The following is a 26,760-nucleotide window of genomic DNA, read 5'->3' on the forward strand; positions in this document are numbered from 1 at the left end:
TCCATGTCTAGAGATGTCATTAGCATGTGTGTGCTTTAGAGAAAGTATAACATGGCATTTTAATCAGTCTGCATAAATATTATTTTCCAATTTTTTTAGATTACAAGCAAATCATCACACTAGATTCATTCTTGAAAGTATGAGTAGGAAAGATTTTTAATAAAAGAAATTTTAGCAAGATTAATTTGAGAAAGTTATTCTTGTACTTCATAATCAGGCATAAACGAGAGGCAATTTATATATTACTATTACTTTTACCTAGACCCAGACCACCCACATTTTTATACTTTTCATTTTATCTGAGTTTCCCAGTTGTGTTTTCCTGCAACTTCAAGTTAGTCATCATTGCTTGTTCTTTTTTCTTTTAACATTCAAAATATTTGTTATGTGTTTTTAAGTCATAATTACAACTCAATATAATATGTAGAGACAAAAGAAAAAGAACAGCTTAAAACTGGTTTCATGAAACTGGCTCCAAATACAGAACCAGCCACTTGGTCAGGTTTCAAGTTTTTATGTTAAATATTAATATTCTTTTTTTGAAAGATATTACTAATCTGAGAGAGAGAGAGAGAGCACGAGTGGGGGAGCGACAGATAAAGACAGAGAATATTTTTGTTGTTGTAGTTGTTGTTAAGATTTTATTTATTTATTGGACAGACAGAGATCACAAGTAGGCAGAGAAGCAGGCAGAGAGGGGGGAAGCAGGCTCCCCGCTGAGCAGAGAGCCCGATGTGGGGCTTGATCCCAGAACCCTGGGATCATGACCTGAGCTGAAGGCAGAGGCTTTAACCCACTGAGCCACCCAGGCACCCCAAGAGGGAGAGAATCTTAAATAGATTCTCCGAAGACTGCAGAGCCCAATGCATGGCTCGATCCCATGACCCCAAGATCATGATCTGAGTCAAAACCTAGAGGGAGATGCTTAACTGACTGAGCCGCCCAGCTGTTCCTCAATACTAATATTCTAAAAAAGAAAAGATTCTTAAAGAGTCTAAGGAATAAATGATTCAAGCATATTCTTATTTTCCATAAACAACTTAACCCTCATAACATGAAAATAATTTTACATTTGTCTACTTAATGAAATATGTTTTTTTGGACACACTCCTTTCTCTCTTGGTACCCCATGATGTCCAGTCTATCCGCCATCTCCCCTTCTCCCTCTCTTTTTAGTAATAAGCCATTTCTTGTTTTTATTATTTGGACCCATGCAGCCTCCAAATTGGATTATGCTCTTAGAAATCACAGGTTACCCATTTGTGTGCTAGGGGGGAAGTGATGAATAGATAACATAAAATGGTCATCAGTTGGGGAGCCCAGGTGGCTCAGTCAGTTAAGCACCTGCCTTCGGCTCATGCTCATGGACACTCGGGTCCAGGGATCGAGTCCCACATCAGACTCCTTGCTTGGTGGGGAGCCTGCTTCTCTCTCTCCCTCTGCCTGCCACTCTTCCTGCTTGTGCTCTCTCTCTCTATCTCTGTGTGTCAAATAAACAAAATCTTAAAAAAATATATATATAGTCATCACTTGTTCTTTTAATGACACTGGTCTCTATCCAATTCCCTCCTACCCCCCCACCCCCCCGCCTGCAGAAAACAGCAAACACATCTTTGGATTTAACCATTTATCCAGGTTCCCAAAAGAGGGAGTTTCCTTCTGGTCATCTCTGCTCTCACTATGGCCCCCAGTTCAGGAGTGACTGTCCTGAACTCTCTTCTCTGCTTCTCTTTCTCTCTACTCAGAGAAGATTCTGGGGCAGCTGGACTGGTCCAATAGGAAAGGAAAGGTAGATATTATGGCTCATGCTGTGGTTATAGGATAACTGCCATCCTTTAGGGTGACAGTTGCCCTGTGGTCCCAAGTGTGAATCTTTAAGAAAGAGTTCAAAAGCAGAACATTTTCCCTGCCCTAAAATTGGGAAGGCAGTGAGGTGGTGAGCAGGATGAAATGTGTTGGTGCGGAGAGAAAAAAGAGAAACCAATGGGCTGGTATGGAGTATTTCAGGCACCGAGCGAGGTACTCTAGATACACGATCTCTATTCCTCATGACTGCTCTGTGAGGGAGGTATGTATAGACCCATTTTTCAGATGAGGAGAATGAAGTTCAGAAAGAGTAACTGGTGTGGGATTACAAAGCTCATGGAGGAGCACAGATCTGGATGCTGGACTGCCTGAGCCCTGAGTTCTTGTTTGCCTACAGAAACAAGAACTGGGAGGAAGCCACTGTAGAGCAGCAGACATAAGCACCCATGGAGGGGGCTCCAGATCACAGGGTGGTAGCTAGCAGAAGCTAGGACACCAAGAACATGTTAGTTACTGCAGGACATGGACCTGGGCTAGCCTCTAGCTAGGCTCTGTCGGGAAGCAGTGTGACCCTAGGAAAGGGCCATCAGCCCCAATCTCTATTATCACCACCACCCTGCTCAATCTTAACAGGACCAGCACAGGTTCACTTTCAGAGCCAACATTACAACTGATTGGGTGTGCTTTGATTTCAGGGGCATCAGGAAAAAATCCTTGCTCTTGGAAGATGCACCCCAATTTTTGGCAGTGACCTGAAATGTCTTTAGGAGGGGGCAAGTTTTTAATCCCATCAATACAGAGTTCTCTTTACATGCAAATGACCTGAGATATAGCATCTTGACCTAAACCATATAAAGTATTACACTGCCATATAAACGACTAAGGGAAAACTCTTTTCAGTTTAAAGAAGAGTATGAAGGTATGTGGATTTCAAGCTGGAAATCAAGTAACCAGCAATATGCAAAAATGTTCTAAGGAGTGCAGAAACAAAAAGATATTTAAGGGAAATCTGTATTTATATCTTTAACTTCATATACACTTCATCTTAAAACCAACTGCCCTGAAAACGTGCCCTCTGCTTTTCAAAATGAAGGCATCTCCTGCATCCCAATGTTCCCAAGATACATTTGTATGAGAATATAAAAGCCTCTAGGGTGGCCCAAGTTGGGGACAAGCTAATCGGGAAGATTAGTGTGGTATTTGAGAGAGGAAAAGCCTATAATGACAGGGTGACAAATTCTTCTGCGAATCAGGTCATTACAATTCTTGGCATTCATCAAAATTGAAGGAGGCCCTCCTATGCCACTAATGGGTCCCTGAACATAATATATGGTAATAGAACACTATCTGATTTAGTGTCTTTACTAGTTTCAAAGACGTTTACAAAGTAAAATTTAAGTTTAATAAGCGAAAGGAACATCTAGTGCAAAAATGAAAGATACTTAAAAATATTTTTAATGTACATATTTTTTACTAACAGTGTTCCATCAAATTCTATCCCTAAAAAAAAACCCCTTCCTTGTGCACATACCCATATGTTATGACTCACCTGTGTTCAATCTAACTGAACACTCTGCGGGCTGTTATTTTCTTAGGCAACCTGCTCCGCAGCAAGGGTGGTGAGCAACGTGAGATCGTTCTGTAAAGGGCAATCTTCATATTGTGAGACTTTGTTCAACGTTCAATCAGGAAAATGCAAACACAAATAAGGTCATCTTCCTCTCGTGAAAAATGTTAGGAAATGGGAAAAAGAGCCAGTTTCTGCAGAAGGCGCTTGCCCCACTTGCGAGGCCAATTCCCACCTCCTCCTCACACAATCTCACACTCAAAAGCTGCACTCACTGCTCACTTTGTCCCGCTCTGACTTCCTGAGGTCCCAGGTCATCAACATATTTACTGGATGTTTTTGTGATCCTGCTTAATCTAAGCAGATGACATACGTCTTTTTGTTTGTTGGTTTGTTTGTTTTTTAAACAGACCAAATAAGGCCAAAGGTATAAACTCCTCTCAAAGCTGTTTCTTCCTTCTGTGTCAGGTCACCCACACACACACCCATGTCTCCTATCCATCCTAAAAACCAACCAACAAGGAAATGACTCTGTGACACACCTGCTCTTCGCAGCCTCACTTCCGTCTCCTCTCGGTCCCTCGGTGGCTAAGCTGTCCTCATCTCTTCCTCTGCCCACTGAGCTTCAATTGAGTGCTGTCTGGATTCACGCTCACCATTCAAACTACACTCGCAGAGGTGACCGGGGGCCTCCCCTGCTGCCCCGCCCAACAAGCCAACAGCATCATCTTTCCCTATATCCCTCTCATGTCACGTAATTAACTGTCCTTCTCCAAACCTCTTTCCTTGGTCCCTTCATTTTATCCACCATGGCTCACATTGTCCTATGCAGGGCTCTCTCTTTCATTTTCTCTCCTTTTAATTTTATAGCGGTAGTTCCCAAGTTGGTACATCAGAATCACCCAGGGAGGTTGTAAGACCTGTTCTTGCCCCACCCCTGCCCGGCCCCCTGCAGAGGTTCTGACTGAATGGAGCTTATGAAGGGCTCAGGCCCTGGTGTTTGTTTTTGTTTTTTTTTTTTTAAAGATTTTATTTATTTATCAGAGAGAGAGGGGTAGAGAGCGAGCACAGGCAGATAGAATGGCAGGCAGAGGCAGAGGGAGAAGCAGGTTCCCTGCTGAGCAAGGAGCCCGATGTGGGACTTGATTCCAGGACGCTGGGATCATGACCTGAGCCGAAGGCAGCTGCTTAACCAACTGAGCCACCCAGGCGTCCCGGCCCTGGTGTTTTTCAAAGCGCTTCAGGTAACGCTAATGCAGAGCCAGGTTTGAAACCATTGGCCTATATGCGCTGGTGATCTCCTTCACCCTCATGGCTGTTCACTAAAAAATCTTTAACTCCAGTCCCAATGTTTGTTCAGTTCCATTCATATTTTCAATTACTTTCTTGATAACTCCATCTGAATGCTCAACAAAAATGAAAAGCATAACATGTGTTGAATCGATCTCAGTATCTCCTCATATTATCCCCCGCTCCATAAACGTGGTCCTCCTGGTTTCCTATTTAATTATGGAGTCATTACCCTCCCAATCCTACACTCAGAGCTTACAGGAATCCTCTTGTACCTTTCTTCAAAAACTATTTTATTCAGTTATGAATGATACTGAAAATGGTTTTTCAAACCTGGCTCCTCTCCTCTACCTCTACTCCTAAGTACTGTGATACTACTTTAATTCCAACAATTCTTACTAAAAAAGACTTTTTTTAAAAGATTTTATTTATTTATTTGACAGAGAGAGAGAGATCACAAGTAGGCAGAGAGGCAGGCAGAGAGAGGGGGAAAACAGTTTCCCCGCTGAGCAGAGAGCCTGATGTGGGACTCCATCCCAGGACCCTGGGATCATGACCTGAGCTGAAGGCAGAGGCTTTAACCCACTAAGCCACCCAGGAGCCCTTAAAAAACAAATCTTAAAAACAGTAACTTCAGTTAAAATGTTCTCCATTGTGTCACTGTTTCTAGGTTGAAATCCAAACTTCACATGAAATCTTTTACAAGTGCCCTCAATTATTGCTCTAGCTTCACCTTGATCACTTACTACTACTCTCTAGACATATGAGCTTCCTGAAGTTTCCTTAGCATGGGATCATCACTAACATGGCCACTCACTGCATTTTCTGTCACTCTACCCAGAATGCCTTTCTCCTCCTTTTCTGTTGAGAGAATTTTACCTGTCCTTCAATATTCACCTCAGGAGGCACTTTCATTCTTAAGCCCTTTTTGTCTGTTTTCCTTTTATGTGCAGCTGAAGCAATCTTATCAAACCATCTGTCATACTGTACTGTAATGATTTGTGTAATTTGTACCTGGGAGTTCAGGACAGCATGATTGCTTATATGTATGTGATATCTCCAATATGATACATTTTGAACATCTCTGAATATATATGTTTAGTTTTGTATCTAGTTTTGTATCTAGCACAGTATACTAGCAGAGATGTTCAAAATGTTATTTATTGTTTATCCAATGAATATTTGCTGAGTATCTACTACATGACCTCACTATTCCTGGCACCTGTGACGCATCAATAAACCAAACAGAAAAGTCTGCCCTCCAAGTAATTCCCAAGACAGAAGGCAATATATAAACAATATAAATATACTGGATAATTTAAATGTCCCTAGGGCTAGAAAATTTTTTTAAAAATTGTTATACAGTGTTTTTGATCAGGTGTCAGAAAACATTTTCTGTGAAGGGTCGTATACTAAGTATTGTAGGTCTTGTATGTCAAGATTTCTAAATTGTAGGATAGACAATATGTAAATGAATAAGCATAGTTGTATTCCAATAAAACTTTGTCTACAAAAACAGGTGGTGGGCCGTATTTGGTCTGCAGGCTATATTTTGCTCACTCTTCTTTTGGTTGACAGGGAAAGCTTCTCTGTAGAGCTGACTGAGCACTAGGACATGAATATCTAGAAAAAACCAACCATAATGAGCCAGATATTCCAGGTACAGGGAAGAGGAATGACAAAAGTCATTGTTTGAGAAGCAGAAATAAAGCCTCCATGACTGAAGTGTGGTGAAAGAATGAATGAATATGAGAACAGAGGCATGAATGAGTGCCCAAACAGAAAATAAAACTACTGCTATGAAGCAGCAAGTTTATGTAAAGAGGCATTCTCTTAACTGAGATATGTAGCCACATTCAGAGAGAAGAAACAAAGACATGGGATGCATAAAACTCAGTAAGATCTACCTAAAATTAGTTTACTCACTGAGTACCCCCGAACAGCTATTATACACTGAGGATTATTGCAGGTACTAAAAATCAGACAAAATATTTAATAATTACGACTTTCAAAGTTTTAGACAATCACAATGTTGGATTCTATCGATGATTAGCAATGCATATATTTTGATTTCTAGAAGCTGAAATATGACTTCTAGGTACTGCAAAATACTGCCTGTCACAGAACTAAAAACATTACTATGATAAACAAGCAAATGAAAAACATGTGACCTGGGCAAGTGTGTGTGTGTGTGTATTTATGCTATCTATCTATCTATCTCTCTCTCTGTTTATATATACATAAAGACAGAGAGAGAGAGAGAATGAGAGAAAGTAGAGAGAGACATACCAATTAATTTCATTTTAGGAAAATATTTTGCAAGAAATTTCCTGAACATCACCAAATGAAATATGTTTAAAAATTATTGACATTTTTCTAAAAAAAAAATGGACCAGAAGTTGAGTTTAATTTTTCTTTCACATTCAAAAATTTTCATTTTTAAAATGAAGTGTGTGTAGATAATAACAACGAACAACAAAAACCAACATTTTTATCCTACTTTTGGAAAACTGATGAGATGATCTAACACTTTTTAAATAAATGACTTTCCCCTCAAAGATATTTTTGTCTGGATACTATCTGATTAGCTCATGAAAATCAATCAAACAGAGCTACACACAATCTGTGTAATTTTAATGAACTGAATTTCCAAAACATACAGTCCATAAGGCTTTTATTTTATTTTATTTTATTTTTTGTTATAGGAAAAAATATGGACTTCGGAGTTGCCAGACTTGGCTCTGTAGCCAGGTCCTCCCACTTGCTACATTTGCAGCCTTGCGTAGGCTGGAAGCTCCCAGAAGCACGATGTTCACATGTACAGAGGGGAGGACCATCCCACCTAGCGTTGTAGGAGGATTTAATGAGATATGGAAGGGAAAGCACCTGGAATTAGGAGGCAAGTGATAAATTTAATTTAATTGCTTCTTCTCTAAGATTGAGTTTACCCCAAACAGAGCTGTATCTGCATAAATGTATTTGAAATGTTGATGATTCAGTGTTCCTTAGTGTCTCTATTAAGAAGTACATATCTTCATATTCATACTACTAATCAGGAAAAACAAAAACTGGGAGAATTCTTTTAATTTCCACTGCATGGGGCTATTGGTATTAGTTTACAAGTCTTCATTCATACAACTCTCCCAGTGAGGAAAGTTTCCTCTTATTTACAGCTTCAGTCCCTTCTAGTGTATGTACCAAAAGAGAGGTCATATTTCTAGCCTTCCTATAGGAGAATTGGTTCCCAACTCTTCTAGGAGGATAAAATGTTTAGAAATCCCTTCAACAGTTAGGTCTTTCAGTTCTATTGATGCTTTCAGTCTGGCAGAGAGTTCTCAAAACACTAACATGATTTTATTAATGAAGATGAGTGATTCCCAATTTGATTATAAGTTTCAGGACTGGGGCAGAGTGACCCCATATTGTGTGTTCCCTGGAAAGATATATAAAACTGCCATCTCTTCCTGTGTGTGGTGTGATTTAAGAATCAACTGCTTTTTATGTCTCCTAGATGCATGGTTTTATAGCTTTACTGTTACTGATATTTTATAAAATTCAGAACTATTGGCTATATAAGTGCTGTCAGGGAAAAAAAAAAGTTTTGCAGCAAAACATGGAGATCATTTGTCAACAGCTCAGGCTTGCAAAACCTTTTCTGAACAGGCATTTCAGTATTCAACAACCTCATGTTTCAACTCTCTCCCCTAAAAACTTTATTCTTCAGTTTAAATTTAATTTTTGATTTATATCATCAGCAAAGGCAGAGAAAAGTGGATTACATTCCCAATGGATTATCCATTCGTAGCTCATAATTAAATATGGGATAAATTCTAATCTCCAGTTTAATCTTTACTTCCCACACTCATTTTCTCACCTTCATTCACTCCCCTTCCCTCTTTCTAATTAAGCATCATAAAAGCTAAGCTACCTAACTAAAACAGAACCCCAAACTTCTAATGTTAAGAGTAAACACAAAATTATTTTGTGTTTATAAATCTAAATAAATAAATAAATAAAAATAAATTAATAATAATAATAAATAAAATAAAAATAAATTTTGTGTATACACAAAATAATTATTTTTCAAACATTATTTATCTTTAAGTAATTTGTTTCATGGTTTGCTACTAAAATTATGCAAAGTCTAACTATGTTCATGTTTTACTTTAAAAAGTAAAACACAAATATTTGGACAAAATGATGAAATAAAAATAAATCAACAACCATGCCCTCTTCCGTGTTGCCTCATCCATTCCAGCTCTCAGGCACAAAGAATATGTCCCAGGACAATGCATTTATCAGGGGCTCTTTCAGAATTCCTGGCACTAACTAGTATTAGCAATCATAACTATTTCCAAATATAGTAAATGTTTGCTTTCAGTCATTTTTACATTTTGTTTAAGCAAATCAGTGCCACAGTAAGAAAAAATAATTTACAATCTAAATTCCATTCTGAGCACTGGGTATTAATGAATCCTTGAACACTACAACAGAAGTTTGCTGGATAACCGAACATAGTAAAAAATAATTCCATTCTTATTTTCTGACCAACTGTCTTTAAAACAACAATGGAGACAAAATATCTGAAACCACAATAATATAGACATTATAACAACGATGGTGTTTAGATGATAAAAGTACATAGTTGAATATTATTAAACATTAGGGACATGAACCATATTTGCTAGAATACATATACTTTACACAAAAAGCTTTATGGAAAAGCATACCTACACTATGCTCTGACTACCTTCAGGAAGACCCATGTGTTGGTTTCATATGTCTCATCTTCCTATTGCCAGAATCAACACAAGAGTAGAGGCATTACTTATATTAGGAAATAATTTGGCTAAACTCCATCTCTGTAAAACCAGGCCATGTATGGGCCACAGAGGACAATGTAACAGTAGCAAAATAAATTTTTCCAATAGTCAGAAAGCTTCCAAAGTTAAGGTACATGGAGACACATAAGCAGAAATTATAACAAATTATAAATCTGTTGGTGATTCACGTATTGTTAGAACACCTTCAACATAATCCTACAGGCTGAGTTTTGTGATTTTTTTCAGTGTTATCTTTTCTATCAATAAAGCTGAATCCTTTTTGAGAATTTTAAATACTTCTACTTAAGAACATGTTTCTTTTTGTCGTTCAGGGTAAATGACATACCTGGATTTACTGATACGACAACAAAACTTTGAAAAAAAAAAAAGGGAAGGAGGATCAATTAAATTCTTCACAGAGATCTTTTTAGAGATAGTTGGTCATAAAATTGCTAACAATGAGTGGCGCTCAGCTTCCCTTGAAGAAGCTACTGACTGGTGCTCTTTGCCCTTTAGATACATGAACTTGTTAACAATGTGATTGGTTAAGGAATTGTTTAATCATTTATGTCAATAATACAGAACAAAGCACCTTGCAGTTTTCTTTCTTATTCTACTCCCCTGTGAAAGACAGATGTGTTGTGTCTAATTATTCACTGATTGGTATCGGGAGAAACATTAACATAATTGGCACATTTGTTCTAATTAACAGAGAGAACCTGCCACATGCCACCCAACATGAAAAGTGAGTCCAGCAACCATTAGCTAGAAAAACCCACATCTATCAGAAAAGGTTATTCTGTTGAACTCAAACTGGAGCCCCTCGGGTCAGAACACCAAAAATGAGAATGTCACAACAGAGCTGAGAAGAGTGTGTACCCCTAAGAGAGTGGGGATTCAGCCCAGCGTCGTCGGATGCAGGTACATTAATCAAACAAATGGGAAAAGCAATTATGGGGTGATTATCAAATGCGCACTGAGCCAAGCCAAGCTTCTAGAAGGAGCATTCGTTAGATGCTGGGAGTTTGCCAAGTTTACTGACCAGTTTGGAAGTGACAGGTTTGAAGGTTTTTCTGTATTTGTTTTAACACTGCCCTTTAGACCAGCGGTTCTCAAACTTTGTTGGATTTAAGAATCACGGCACATCCCGCCAATTCCCAGGCGATCCCAATAGTATCCTCGTTGGAGAAGCAGTACTGCATGCAGACTAGTTCTCACGTTCTTGCTAAAAATACAGATTTGGGGTGGGTGTGGTGGGATGGGGCCTGAGATTCTCCCTTTCTATCAGTTCCCAGGTCATGTCTATACAGACAATTTACACCTAATCACACTTTGACTAGTAAGGCCTTGGCAATTCTAAAAGATGTCCATAGCTAATAGCCTTCTGGAGACTTTTACTACATAGGGTTTGGCTCCAATTGCTCCAGAGTTTAAAATCCCAGAATTATTTTCTTTTGATTTCTCACAGTGGCAACAATTTCTCTCCATCTTGCATGACTAAGAAAGTCTTCACTATAGGAGGCAAACAAATGTTCTATACCCATAAGTTGTGGCTAAAAAAGTGCCTTAAAAACAAGAAGCAAAAGGCCATTAAAAAAAGTGTGCACGGGATGCCTGGGTGGCTCAGTTGGTTAAGCGGCTGCCTTCGGCTCAGGTCATGATCCCAGCGTCCTGGAATCGAGTCCCACATCGGGCTCCTTGCCCTCTGCAGGGAGCCTGCTTCTCCCTCTGACTCTGCCTTCTACTCTGTCTGCCTATGCTCGCTCTCGCTCACTTTCTCTCTGACAAATAAATAAATAAAATCTTTAAAAAAAAGAAAATAGTGTGCACAATGACACGAGCTTTCTACCTCTACCTCTCACCACGTGCAGAGCTATTGTAGAGATACTGTTCCAGATGTTCTCTGCTGTCCAGAATAGAGGCTACTTTGTTTATGTACCTATTTGCTTATCAGATTTGCAATAAAATAAGATGCTTATTCACTTCTGTGTTGACTACTGTCCAAAATACTCTGTACGTTTCAATGGGTTTATGAGTGTGTTTTTATGCGTTAAAAAAAAAGTGTTGGTCTTCAAGCATGTTGAAATTGTATCTTTAGACAATTGTAAAAAAAAAAAAAAGCTAAAGAATTAAAAAAAGCAAGTGGAAAATGTAGTGACATTTTGCTCAGTTGTAACTCCTGCAAAGAGAAGGAATTTGCTAAGAAAGGAATTTGTTTTCCTATTGAGGAAACACTCCCTTAATTGCACATATGTCTGGCTCATTGCTTTTGAGAGCTGAATGTACACAGACCATACTGCGGAGGCAACTTGTCTTGAAATCTGAAAACTTTCATTCCTAAAGCCTAAGTTCAACTATGAGAAGATAAAAGCACATTGACCTAACAAACTATTGAATTAACTAATAGTGACAGCCACCAAAAATGCCCAAGGTAGAATGACTCTATTAAGTAATCTCTTCCATGGGAGCAAAATGGCACTGAAATGTTCTTAAAATGCTAATTTTTTTAGGGCAAAGCAAACATAAATTGACGAGTCAAGTCCATTGTTAGTTCCTAAACAGTCTTCACTACAAATTTGCTTTTCAGCAAAAGGAACTCCTAGCATTTCTTCTTATTTACCAAGTAAAAGTGGGACTCTTACCAAATCTGGTCATCTTTAGAAAATACTGGATTTCTGCTCTCTAGCACTGCCATTTCTTAATCCCCAGTGAGTTTATAGTAAGTAGTGCCTCTAGGCAAATGGGGGGAATCACTGAAAGAAATTCCAAAGCAAGAGAACTTATTGAAGAAACATATACTTTTCTCAAGAAATAAAGGTCATGGAAATAAAAGACCATCTCGCCCTGCGATTAAAGACACAGTCTAGGTCACTGCCTGGTGCTAAAGTGCCACTGAGAGAGAGATTATATTTGAAAACAGCTGAGGTCTGTTGATCACTGATTTTAGGTCATCTAAGAAAAGCTCTCTCTAGTGGATGTGCTACACTTTAGCATGGAAAATTTTCCTTTCCCCTGGAAGACCAAATAGTTTCTAGGTTTTATTCATTGAATAAAATAAAATCAAAAGTCATGTTCAGAATTTTTTATCCCCACAGAAATTAAGGTATTTCTTTTATTTCTCCATCTCTCTCCATCTCTTTTCCTTTTACACTGAGACAAGCAACCATTTTCTCTCGCTTGTGTTAGGGCAAGGTCCCCTAGATGGATCCCTGCTTTCATCCTCACCCTACAAAAATGAATTTTCCACACAGCAGAAAGAATGATTTTTGAAAAACAAATATATCCCAACATGACAATTCTGTACTTAAAATCTCTAGTGGCTCTTCCTGCATTCACAGATATATCCAAGCTACTTACCATGTCTGTTAGTCTACAAACTTGTCCTCTTCCCTCTGACTAAAGGACTTCCTGCCCTCCTCACGGCTTCACTGTGTGTCTGGGCCACTGGCCTCTTTGTAAATCATACAGCCACATCCACTCCTTCTGAGGGTGTTTTGCTCCCCCTGCCTGGAATGTCCTGACCCAAATCTTTTCATGACTGGCTCTCTCCTGTCACTCAGACCTCATGTCGGATAGTGCCTCTACGGATAGATTCTCCTTGACTTTAAAGTGACTTCCCATCCCCAACAACCATCAACCTCTCAAAATGACCTTGTCTTATTTCCTTTCACTGGCAATTATCGGATGGCATCTTGGCCATTTATTTCTATTCCTGTTTAGTCCTTTTTTTTTTTTCTCTTTTAACCCATTAGGAACTTTGGCTGACTTGTAACTCCTGGATACTAGAAAATTATGCAGCACACAGTGAATAGACAATAAATATTTCTTGAATCAAGGAAATAATAATTAAAAAATAAAAAGTGCATGTTGTACTATAGTTCAAAGGAACCACTGCGTATGTGCCCAAGTGAAGCCACAAATGTGTTATAAGTCCAGAAAAGGTTTATAATTTCTTACTGTTTTTTGAAAAACTGATGTTGGCATCATTTAACTTTATTATTCTTTTTAACTTGGTTTACACGATTATTTGGCTTTCTGGTGATCTCTGTGTATAACTACTAGAGGCAGATACTGGAAGTAAAGCATATGGGGTAACCATGATAAAGAGGTGATGCTGACAACTGTTGACTGCAGCAATGCAAAGCTTGCAAGCTAACTGCTAATCATTAGGGAACCTAATGCTTGTGCAGAACTGTTTGCAAGGCTCTCAATCAGCTCATAAGAAAAAACCCTTCTTGTTGCTATGCCCATGCTAGGAGAAAACTCCAGCAGATTCTACTGATCACCGAAAGTAGTATCTCCCCCCAGAATTGTATTCAAGCTCTTCTTTTCTCTCCAAAGCTCTTTCGCCTGCAAAGAATAGAAAGCACAGCTCGGAAGACAATGCATCTGCATGGAAATGCATCAACATGAATTTCCAATTATGAGAGAACGGCAGTGAAACACGCACACCTCTCATGAAACAAAATGTTCAGCGGCCATATTAGTAATCAATTAGACGGAGTGCCACCTGATGCTGCACATTTGGCAGAGCCTCCAGCTGCCAGCAGCTTTTTGCCCTGGTGGTATTAGCTTTTAAAAAAATCTGTTCCCTCCTTATCAAGACCAAACTCAGCAAAATAATCTATTCTTTTGCACTTCAACCCCTATTTTTCCACTTGCTAATTAGAGATGCAAATGTTGATAAATAAAACGATGGTTTCTAAGCACAAGTGGGTCAATAAGTTGAACATTGTGCCCTGTTCCTCCAATTAAACTCCTATGAGAAATAGCTCAATTATAATTAGAGAAGCAATTATCCCCTTGTTAGAGGTGATACAAATCACAGGCTTTAGTGAAAAATTCAGTTTTGCTCCTTCTGCCATGCCAACAAATCTTGTATCCATTGATGTTTTGATCCCAGTACTTTCCAAAAGACAGAATCTCTCTCATGAAATAAAGTATCTCTGAGTATAATTCTGCCTCATCATGTGACGGCAACATTTTCTAGGTATAAACTAAGATGATCAAAGAGGGATTCATTTCACGGAGTGCTGCTATTATGCCACTGGAGCGACCCCGCACCCATTCATGACTGCATTAGTTTTCTGGCTTTTTTAGGGAGATGGGGAGGCTCGTCTATTGAAATGCAAGAAAAACATTATAGTTTTGGCTTGGTCTTAGCAAAAAACAAAATAGTGGGCAATACCATTTTATTTTATTTTTTTATTTTTTTTTAAAGATTTTATTTATTTATTTGACAGAGAGAGATCACAAGTAGGCAGAGAGGCAGGCAGAGAGAGAGAGAGGAGGAAGCAGGCTCCCTGCTGAGCAGAGAGCCCGATGCGGGACTCGATCCCAGGACCCTGAGATCATGACCTGAGCCGAAGGCAGCAGCTTAACCCACTGAGCCACCCAGGCGCCCGGCAATACCATTTTAAAGTGTTTCTTGGAGTTGGTTTTCTTTCTCTCATTTAGTCTACTCTTAATTTTAATATGAGTATTACTAATCTGCCCTATATTCCTTGAACTAAAGTAACTCCCATGAGCTCCCTCCCCCACCCTTGTGATCCTAGTAGATTGGAAATTAGTTCTTATGCTTCAGACTGATGGATCACCTAACCTTACACTGAGTTCTGTCAATCGGGTTGTATTTTCAGGGGTAACAAACACACCCATTTGGAATCAAAGTTTTATCTCCATTTCTTAAACTGTAGTCATAGCCAACAGGGACTCTTTCCTTGTTTAATTAAATACAGAGAATCTACTAAGTAGATTCAGTCTGCTGGTATTAGAGATAAAACATGAGGAACCCCCTTTTTGCTCCTTATTTCTTTACAGTTTAGGCAGGCACAGAAGTCAACAGATATGTTTCAACAAAGGTAGTGGCTGTGGCTATATAAAATCCTTGTATATAGGGGCCAGCCCCATTGGGTCATCCATAGCAGGTGTTAAATTCTGAACTAATTCTGTATGTGCTTCGAAGTAACTGAATGCTCCCCCTCTCCTTCCCAATACTGGAGGGCTCCCTGGGCCACCCTCTGATTCAGCAGCTAAAGGGTTTATACCTGGAACAGCACAAGGCCTTCAGACTCTGCCCCCGTGCTAAGGAATTTGTATAGTTGTCAAATATCTTAAATAAATACAGTTGATAGAAAGAAAGAAAGGGCTTGGCAAGAAGATCAGAAAGGGGGAACATCAAGCCTAGAATGCTGAAACCCATGTACTTTATCCTGGAGTGCCCACAGCGTAATATTTTTTTCCCTCCCCAATAAATATGAAGGTGAGTTCTTAGTCAAAAGAGTCATCGCCTGTAGAGATGGGAATACAAGAAATCTGGATTGGTCTTTCCCCCCTCTGAAATTTTGTCACTCTTTTTCCTTTGGCCCTGAAAAGGAGAACTACCAACAGTAGCCTCAGCCCAAATTGCCTCTTTGAAATAAAATACGTGGGCTCTTGGGACTGTGATGACTAAGTGGACAATAGTAACTTTAAAAATCAGAAAAAGGACAGCAGCATGTCAGGACTTGTAGTGATTTACATGAACAAGGCATCTGTAAGATGGATATTTACATACAGGGCACCTGGGTGGCTCAGTTGGTTGAGCAACCAAAACTCTTGATTTTAGGTCAGGTCATGAACTCAGGGTCCTGGGATTGAGCCCCACATCGGTCTCCACGCTCTGTGGGGAGTCTGCTTGAGACTCAAATAAATAAATAAATTTTTTCTTAAAAAGTAGATATTTATATAAATGAGGGCCTTTCCTGATTTAAAGCTTATAATGCTATCTTCATTGTAGCTTTTATGGACTCTATCCAAAGCCCTGGCTAGAAAATATGGGAGGGCATGTTGGTGGTGGTTCTTCAGAGGACAGAAGCTTCCTCTCTGCATGCCCACACAGCACCAGCACAGGTACAATGGGCTCAGGAACTATTCAGAATTCAAGAGATTGAATTCAGTCTTCTGTGAATCAATGGGTGATAATATAATAATAATACAAAGAGTGGCTGATGTTTCTTGAACTTTCAACATGTTCTAAGTGATTCACATGTACCATCTCATTTAAATTCCCAAAGTACACTCTGAATAGTTACTATTATTATTATTATTATTATTATTATCTCTATTTTATATTTCAGAAAACATATGTACAGAGGACTGAAATACTCTTGCCCAAAGTCAAAAAGTTAAAAATGGTGATGCATGTGTTCACACCTAGAGTTCTGTAGGAAATTAGCTCAACATTCTATGGTGGTGACTAAAGGCAAAACAGGGGATAATGTTAAATGTTATTTATGACCTCAGAAATGCCTCTGCCACTATTTATATCAAAAGTGATATCACTGTAATTGAAGATTAGTGGAGTTCTTTAGAAATTTATTGACTTGATGGGAAGGAAGAAAATAATTACCACCTCGTGTTCTGCAAATAATGTACCTGACTACTTCTTCAATGGAGCTAGACACATACTTACAAAACAAAGATCAACTGAGTTGGTCAGCCATGTATTCATTGGAAATTTACCACTGGAGATTTTCAGGACCATTTGCCTTGGATGCAAAGGAAGCATGAATTCTTGCCAGTATGGCTGATACCTTAAGGGCTGATTTTATTTATGGGATAGCTCAAGAATTGATCTGTAAGCTCAATATTTCATTCTATGCAATTTTTATGCTCTAGAGTCTTCAAAAAATGTAAATATTAATTAATGAATGCATTCATCATAAAATTAAAATAATCTTACAATCTTTTAATTCACCAGGTTAACATTTCATTCCTTTCTTTTTTCTTGATCTTACCCCTCTTAAGCAACTGACCATGTAATGTGTCCCATTAAGGTATTTATTAGCTTTCTGATCTTAGTAATTCTAAGGGTGTTGGATAGAATCTACCTAGGAGTTTATTAGCCTGCTCTTGAGCATGGTTGTTTGATGTCTCTTCTGACTCAAAAAAAAAAAAAAAAAAAAAAAAAGCCACATTAAATATAGTTCTTTGAATGTCAAATGGGTATATGATTTTGAGCTTGCCAAGTGTTAATTGGTCTCTTCCCCACTGATGATACAAATAAAATTCACAGCCAATTAGTTCTCAGTCATGAATCTTTACTCCTTGACAAAGTGAACCACTTTCTTGGAGAGGCTAAAAAAATGAAAAAAATTACTAGGATCTTGTCATTGAAAGTCTTTGCAGGGATCAGCAATCTGTAAAAAATGTTGGGTGAAAATGAGGTTATGTGCTTTGGTGAGTGCTGTGAAGTGTGTAAACCTGGTGATTCACAGACCTGTATCCCTGGGGATAAAAATGTATGTTTATAAAAAATAAAAAATAAAAAAAAACATATGCTGTATAAAAAAAAAATGAGGTTATGGATACCCACCCTACTCAGAATATATTTTGGTCTTTAAAGAAGTTTAATGAAGGTTTGTTTTAGAATTTTAAAAAATACAATTAGGGAGACAGGTGCACTATTTTAATAAGTGAAAAGAAATACTGAATAGAGAAGAGTTGCCTCTTTCATCACACTAAATCATATTATATATCAGTGTTAGAAAATAAAGTCTTGATGTGGTTGGATAAAACAGCTATGATCATGCAAAGTTTCTAATGCACTGCTAGAAAGTACCATGGGATGCCACTTAGCAGGCAAAAAACAGTTCTCCTCTTTCAGAGTAAAACAAAAAGTTTCATGAAGAGTGCTACTTTGAGTCTTTGCATTGGCAATGGAGAGATATAAACGCCTGTGAGAGAAAAACAAAAAAAAACGCAGTTGTTTTCCAAGCACCTTGCCTAAATTTCTAGTTCATATTATTAATAATAATTTGGAAAGAGCAATTAATCTTCTTGTTGTGAGACCAGTTCCTTGAGCTGACTCCCACCATTGCTTCAACCTTCAAAAGACTGAAAAACTATGAGAAATCTGATAGTAAGTATGCAACTATAAAACATTTTTTGTACAATGATGTGTCAATAATATCTGTTTCGAATTTCATAGATAGGAAGGATTCAGGGCTTATTTTTACAAAAAAAAAAAAAAAATTAAGCGGGCCCATATGCAGGCCCAAATTGCAGCAACTGAAAAATGCCTCTTTCCATACATTCAATAAAGAGTAAAAATTCCAAAGGACTAAATATAGTTTTTAGGTTACAAGGACCAACAAGTTGGCAGTAATATATGTCATTTGTCAAATTGAAGTGTTTCTGGGCCCACAAAATACCAGATTAGCTAGGACAACAGTATTTGATGCCTATGAGGAGGTCTCCTAATAATCATAAAAGGTAACATTTTTGAGAGTTTAGAGTTATTTGTTAACAAATGAAAGACATGGTATTAGATGATTTTCCTCAGTAAATATGCTTTATGATAGGAAATGGCTCAAGGAGGGCATGGTACTCTCTTGTGGCCATCTAGGTCAATCCCCCATAGACAGACATTTCCAAAGGACACTGTATGGTTTGGTGCTAATGAAAAACATGGTATGTATCTGATTTGTCATGCTTCATTAACAATCAATAGGCTTTGTTTTAGCAAAAACAAAAAATGAAAATGAGGAGCCTGATGGAAAGCTCATGGTAAGAAACACTTGTTATTTCTCAAGCATGTTTTTATTCATGGTGTGTAGATATGGCCTTTAGATTACATCATGGAAAAAGAAATGTATATGTGGGGTGCACAGGCTCACAGACACACAGACACACACACACACCCTTTTTACATTTTTTGCATATCATCAAGGACAATAATAAAATTGATAGTACATCATTATCTTATCACTTTGCTATATGATAAATGCCAGATAAAATAAAGCAATGTTTCTGATTTCTTGAAAGAGAATGACAAAATTAAACCAAGCTGCCTGTGGCTTTGTCCAGTGGGGCATTCTAATTGACTCCCAAGTCATTAATCAGTTCCCAATCAATCTATTTTGCCAGCAGCAGGCAGTTAGGACTCCATTACCAACCATTCATCATGCCATACCCTAATTCACTGCACCATTAGCCATGGATTAGGCCTCTGTTAGAACAACTTAGTGCCAATAGCTAAATGCAAAGAATTTTTGTTACTCACCTCAGCCACTGGGATCCCTTCAGGTGGTCGACACTGGAGCAACACTTCCTGTTCCAAGGATACTTCCTTTCCCAGGGGTTCCTGCTCAAATGTCTTCCGTAGATCTGGAAAGCACAGGTAACAAAATACATGAGAAAACTAATAATTAACATTTAGTCATTTATGGAAAACGCTGTAAAAATATCCCAGCTTAGTATCTTATGTATCTTTTTATTTTTTTAATCACACATTGTTAGTATTGTACCATAATCTGGGTTATTATAGCATGTGTGGTGGAAAACATGAAATTCAGAGGTTATTAACTACTTCTGCTAAAGTGGGTAAAAGAATGCTGGAGTCCTGAAAGAATGTATGTAACTTCTTCTGGTGTCTCAAACAGGAAGCAAGAAAAAGGGGAACTATGGGTATAAATCTAAAAATATCTCAGTATGTAATTATGTAGTCATTCTTTAATTAAAAGATCAAATGGTCATTTTTGCCCAAATATACCAACGGCCTAACTACATATTTATATAATTATAGTTGCTAAGATAGTTATAGGTAGTAGACTTTTAAAAATTGTTATAGGTGGCTACAAACATATCAGAAATCAGTTTGTAATTCTAAACACCAAAGTTAAAACATAAATGATTCAGCCATAGAGCTTTGAAACAACATTAATTTTTTAAAAAATACCAAATATTTTATTTCATACATGTATAGTTTCAGCTCCTACCAATGAAAAATTATTGAAATTTTACCCAGTTGAATTTGATTATAAATTAATGCTTCTAACCTTTCATTCCATGGCCCTGATAAAGGCATAAGAATCTAAAAGTACCATTTTCGCTTATTGAACTATGGGTGGAAACCCAAGACTCTGGAGGTCATATCCCTAATGTCTTTCAAGGAACTATCAAAAAGCACCATCTGGAAGAATGGACAGAGAGAAAAATCTATTGTTACATACTTGTCATTTATTAAATTTCTTGGCATAAGAAAACTTTCAAGAGTTTATGGGCTGTGAGAAAATTATGGATCTGTGTGATCCAAGGTAAGACAAGAGACTCTAAATGGTGATGGAATTTCTGGCAGAAGGCTACTTCTAATTTGATTATTGAGAAATTGAGTATATTGCAGAAATAAACACTTAAATAAATAAATCCACATAATTATCAGAACTTATAAGTTATCAAAACCATGTCCTTATTTTACACATAAGAAACAGGTCTATCAAATTACTCCAAAGCCTTACAGCAAAATAATCAAAGCTACATTAGGGTATTAAGGAGGGCACAAATGGCATGGGGCACTGGGTGTTATATGTAAACAATGAATCTTGGAACACTACATCAAAAACTAATGGCATACTGTATGGTAATTAAAATAACATAATAAAAAATAATAAAAGAAAGAATAATCCATAATAAAAATAAAAACCTGTTAGGTTTATTATGGATCATTCCAGCGAAATAAAAACCAAAATAACCATAGTGATAAATGAAGGATGGTACCCACCAATCAAAAGCATAAAATTCACACGTCACTATCTTCATTCTAAATGGGTTCTTTAAAATATATATTTTTAAGCTTTATTTATTTAAGTAATCTCTATACCCCAGGTGGGGCTCGAACTGAAGACCCTGAGATCAAGAGTTCCAAGCTCCACCTACTGAGCCAGTCAGGACTCCCTCATTCTAAGTGTTTTTATTGCAGTAAGTAATATAGGTATACACATCAAAAGCAACAACAAAAAGAACACACTGAGCCCCAATTTGTACATCTTTTGCTATTGTACACATCCCTTTCACACATCTTTTGGTAAATCTGTGTCCTTCCAACACAAACGATAAAAACAAACTGAGAGTTTTGGAGGGGAGGGGTTGGGGGCTGTGGGTTGGCTGAGCCTAATGGTGGGTATTAAGGAGGGCATGTATTGCATGAAGCACTGGGTGTGGTGCATAAACAATAAATTTTGGATCACTGAAAAAAATACAATTAAATAAAATTAAAAAAACCAAACTTTTCTACTCTGTCTTTTCTTACATAGAGGCTTCTCTTTGGGCCCACTTTGGCAGCACATATACTATCATAACTCCTCTTTGTTTTGGATCTGCATTAAGATAAAATTTCAGCAAAATGCCAAATACCAATTTAAAGAATAGCGGCAATGAACAACTTTTATGGGATAAAATGTACTTGACAACATATACCTCATTTGTTAAAAAAAAAAAAAAATCATTCTGAAAAACTCCCATCTGATGTAGGGTGGGGTAAGGTGAAGAAATAATTACTGGAATTAGTTCTTAAATTAAAGAACCTACCAACTCACTCTTGGTTAAATTAATTGGCATATCACAAAACGTAGGGCTAAGAGTAGGAGGGAGGCACATATGTCTCCGAATAGTTAAAACAAATTCTTTTAATATTTGTTAATCACGTGCTTTGGTTGACATTTGATTAGGTACTTAAGAGGATGATGTGTAAGATACAGACACAAAACTAGAAAGGTAATCAGAGGTCTACCAGTCAAGGCCCTTCTGCCATGTTGAAGACTGACAAACCCTCAAAAGCTTTTAACCAAAGGAAGACGATTGGACGTCACATTGCCTGCATTGTCATAAATGGATTGAGGTGGTGGTAAAGAGACAGATAGTAGTTAGGGATCCATCTGAGTAGACCAGGAGGGATGATGGGGTCCTGAACTCAGCTACTCATAGTGAAGAGGAGAAAGCAATAGGAGAAAGAGGAAGAGACAGAGTCTAGGAATAAAAAGATCATACGTTCAGAAAGACCCATGTATTTGGAAAGTGCTAGGAGGCAAGACTAAAAGTCTATTCTTAGTATTCTATTGCAGTTGTTAAGATGGTACCATTACTAGGTGAAATAGTACCAAATTAGGCAGGAAAGTGAAGGGAAAGATAGCAATGTATTTTGGTAGAGGTTCAGTTTGGTGTGTCTGTAGGATATTCAGATGGAAAGTGCGATAAATTCAGATCATGATTTCTCAGCTGCAGTGCTACTGATATTTGGGGCTACAGAATTCTCTGTTGTGAGGTTGTCCTGTCCACAGCCAGATAGCAGCATAGGTGGACTTCCACCCACTAAAAGTCAGAAGCACCCTTCCCAGCTGGCGTGAAATAAATGCCTCCAGATGACACCTAATGTCCCCTGTGAGCAAAATCCACCCCAAGTTGAGAACCACTGGCTTAGAACTTAGAAAAAAACATCCTCATAGGAGATTTGTGGTTCGTTGTCTAGGAGATGTCTGAAGCATGGGAACTGGATTAGATGATGTCACCAGGGGAAAGACTATGTTCAACAAGCAGGACACAATGTTCTAGAGAAAAGACTGCCAGCAAAGTGACATGGCATGAACCAAGAGGCAAGAGAGGAACCAAACAGACATGTGTCGGAGGAGCGAAGAGGAGAAAAACGTTTTGACAAGTTGGGAGGCAGGACAAAGGCAAGGAAAGGCTCAGAGGGACAAAGCACAGATTGGTTTGGGAAATTTAGGCCTGCAGAGCGAGCGGAAGCCAAGCTGTGCTGAGCAGTGCACAGGAATTGGGAATACGACCATCATGAGAACCTACTGCTTTTTTGCCAAATGTTATGGTGACAGGAGTCAGCAGTACCATTAAGGGGCGATGGGTCTGAATGCATCATGCTCTAATTCTCAGGATATAGTGTAGTTTTTGGCATGGATTTCAAATTCCTGCCATATGAAGGCACATCTCACGAGAACACTTGTTTCCTAACTGAGAATGGTGACCACACCTCAGAGGCACGCGCTTCGAGGGGCCGGATTAACTGAACCATCATTGAATGCCCGATAATTATTTCATTTTAATGGCTTGGCTTTAAACTCCATATAAATTTTATGTAATTTCTAAAATGATCTCACATTGAACCCCCCACGAGGCAATACTTCTTCCTGAAAATTCCTTTTAATTTCTGCCATAAAACCTCTCTTCTAGCTTTCAGGTTGTGTAATGAGCATAGGATATATTGTGGCTGTCCAGCAAGGCAGCTCCTCGTTTCAGTGTCTCCGCATTACTCTGAGAGAAGAGGGTGGGTAACATTTTAAGCATATCCTTTATCATTTGCAGAGATGTGATAGAAGGCAGGCTGGATGCCTTGCAGGCACAGAGAACACAAGGGTGACGAATGAATAAGCATGAAAAACGGACACTTGTCAGCTAGGAATTAGATGTAAAACAGAACGGTTCAGAATAATGTGGGTATTCCTGTCAGGAAAAGAGATGAATTTCTGCCCTTGGAAGACCTTTAGGAGTCTACATTTCTGTTTTCTTTCCATTCGTTCTAAGGCTGATACTAAAATAAGTCTAAAGTCCTTTCATTATAACTGAGATTACTTTTGCAAAGTCAACTTGGCCTACCTCTGATTTAGTCGTTGATTCTAGCAATCGAAAGAAAAATCAGCTTTGTCATATGCATGCGTTCTGGGAGATGTTTACTTAAGAACATGAATATTGGCTTACTAAATCCATACGGCAAAATCCAATTAGCAGATGTAGAATCAGACTTGAAACTATATGGATTTCTATTTACCATTTACACAGTAATCAAAGAGAGCCTTTCGGGGCACCTATAAGCATGGGCACACATCACAACGTCACATTTTTTTATTGTAGAGTTTTGATGTTTTCAATGAATTTTTTTTTCACGATAATGACACTGTGGTCACATATTGTTTATGATGCGGAATATACCAATTCATGGCATTCTATAAACTTCGCTTTTTGATGGCGTGGTAAACAGAAAAGAATGCTAACTGGGAGTCTGATGACTGTGCCCTTCACCTTCCTCATTTGTAAAATGAAAATAAATGTCTGGATGCTTTTAAAGGTCTCTTTTGCTACATATAAGGGCCAATGACTAAATAGACTAACAATTTAAATGTATGTTTGAGGGGAAAAGACGTTTTCCTGTGTTGAATAAAATACTTCTTGGTCATGATGGATCTGTAAGGAGCTACACCAATTGGATCAGTGTCCATGAGAAATAATAGAAGAAATCATTTTAAAATAATAGACGAGTTGATATATCGTTGAAGAGACCAACTTACCATTTTCCCCTCAGGACAATTTTCATGGCATTTTTGGACACCTGGATCTATAGGTACAGGTAAGAGTTAGAAAACAGGGAAAACAGTGCGACCCAGAAGATTCGGTATTAAAAATATCCGAAAATTCTTTATACAAATCCAAGGAAGTAATCACAAAAGCAGACTAAAATTAAAGCTTGGCTGATTGTAAATGCATTCAGATTAACTTTGACAGAACTAATTTTCTGTCTCCATGGAGAGATGGGGAGAGAAATGCCTGCCCAAAGCAGCATGTAAGAAAGCCCGATCCTGCCAATGTGTGTGTTTATGAAAGGGGCAGAAAATCAGGTCTCGATCCCTTTAGCAACTCTGCCTGACACTATCCAAAAAGGGTGTGTGTGGCTTACGACTGGAAAGTCGAGGATGCCTGGAATCGAGGAATATATGTGTTTTGTGTATAATGCATCAGGCTCCCACCCAAGCACCTATAAGCCCTACTGATTATGGATGGAACCCCCCCCCAAAAAATATTAGCCGAAGGTCTATTGTGTCTGAGCAGGAAGGTTGCTGATATTATTTTTCTTTGAAAAAGATAACGAATATGTTCTTACTCTGAGTTTTCTAGAATGATTTATATTTATTAAAAATGTTTATTTCCTCAGCAATGCTACTTCATTGTGCAGAAAGATTTATTAGAATACAGTATTTTTTAAAAGACCAAATCTTAGCAATGTCATAGACTGACACCATGAAGCCAAGAACTCTCCAGTGGGTATCCTTCAATTCGATAGGCTGTCCTGGTGGAAATGAAAATCCTTAAACTCCACAGAATAATAAGATAAAAGGCATATTATATTATTAATGTTGGGTTTGTTTTGTTTTGTTTTTTTTTTTAGCTCTCATAAGGCTTGGTTAATATTAAAAGAGATGTTGGATCTGAAAAGGCTTTGGAAGATTATAAAGCACAAAACATATAATAAATTATTATAATGATTTCTATTATTAATACTCAGAGAGTTCTGGAATGAAAGATGATTGCACACAGGAGTCAATTTTCAGATATCATTCTCTTACAGATTTTGGCCATATGGTCTATAAACTAGAGGATCTAATATTCCTTACTGTTCTTTTGGAAGTTAAAGTTTATTGCTATGTTTTTCAAACTGTGTGTCATGATCTTTTAGATGATTATGAAATCAATTTAGTGGTTAAAAAGCAACATTAAAAAATATGAAATTGAATGAACAGAAAATGCCAAGAGGGATCATATAGAGTATTGAGTGTATATATACAATGTATGTGTGTATATGTATATGTGTGTATTATATATTAAATATACACACTGATACACATGTATATATGTATATCTATGTATATATAGATATATATATCTATGTAGACATATCTCTATGTGTATATATAGATTATATTTATATATAATATATATACACACACAAACATACACACATATCTGTGTGTATTTCTATGTGTAAGAAGAAGTGATACAAATACATTTTTTATTGCAGGTCACTGTGAAAATCTGGAAGTTCTGGGAGGCAAGATAACATTGTAGCTAAAAGCAGGGTCTTTGCAGAGAGATAACTGGGTTCAGGCCTGACTCTAGCACTCATCTATCTGTGTGACCTTGAGCATACTGTTTAACTTCTCCCTGCCTTTGTTTCTTCAGCTGAAAAATGGGCACACGAATAGTAACTATTTTATAGGGTTACATCAGAAGAAGTGCCTATAAAATTCTAACATCATGCCTGGGATATATGTGCCCAACAGATAGTACTCACCTCACCTTTCCCCACCATGGTAGCAAATGTATCATACTATACAGATATTAGGTATTATCGTTACCAGTCAAAATAAACATAATCAAGTGAGACAAAACAATTGTGAATGTAGAAGGGCTAATTATTGAAGAGGATGTTTCACAAAGAGAAATCTAAGGACTATCATGCTATGCGTGATAAAAAGGCAGATTTCATACTCAGATTGGGCCCTGGGAAGCTGTGCTTGTAAAAAGTCCCACAGGTGTGTTTTATGCACAGTGCTTAAATCTTAGAGCCACTTAATGACTGATTATTTATGGAACACCCATGTTGTACATGGCACTGGGCTAGATACTATAGGCAGCAGGAGGGAGGTTTTGAGAGCTTGTGGGAACCAAGCAAAC

At 37.9% G+C, this 26,760-nt stretch overlaps 1 protein-coding gene across 2 annotated transcripts in view; it reads right to left on the minus strand.

Moving 5' to 3' along the window:
* Nucleotides 1-26,760, minus strand: part of UNC5C (unc-5 netrin receptor C) — a 360,754-nt gene that overhangs the window by 79,653 nt on the left and 254,341 nt on the right. For both annotated transcript variants that reach the window (XM_004756034.2, XM_004756033.2), the window contains exon 4: nucleotides 19,532-19,635. In XM_004756034.2, coding sequence (XP_004756091.1) covers nucleotides 19,532-19,635 — 104 coding nt within the window. The remainder of the gene's footprint in view (nucleotides 1-19,531; nucleotides 19,636-26,760) is intronic.

The sequence above is a fragment of the Mustela putorius genome, unplaced genomic scaffold (assembly GCF_011764305.1).
Source record: "Mustela putorius furo isolate JIRA1106 unplaced genomic scaffold, ASM1176430v1.1 tig00003871_pilon_pilon_pilon, whole genome shotgun sequence".
Taxonomy (NCBI): domain Eukaryota; kingdom Metazoa; phylum Chordata; class Mammalia; order Carnivora; family Mustelidae; genus Mustela; species Mustela putorius.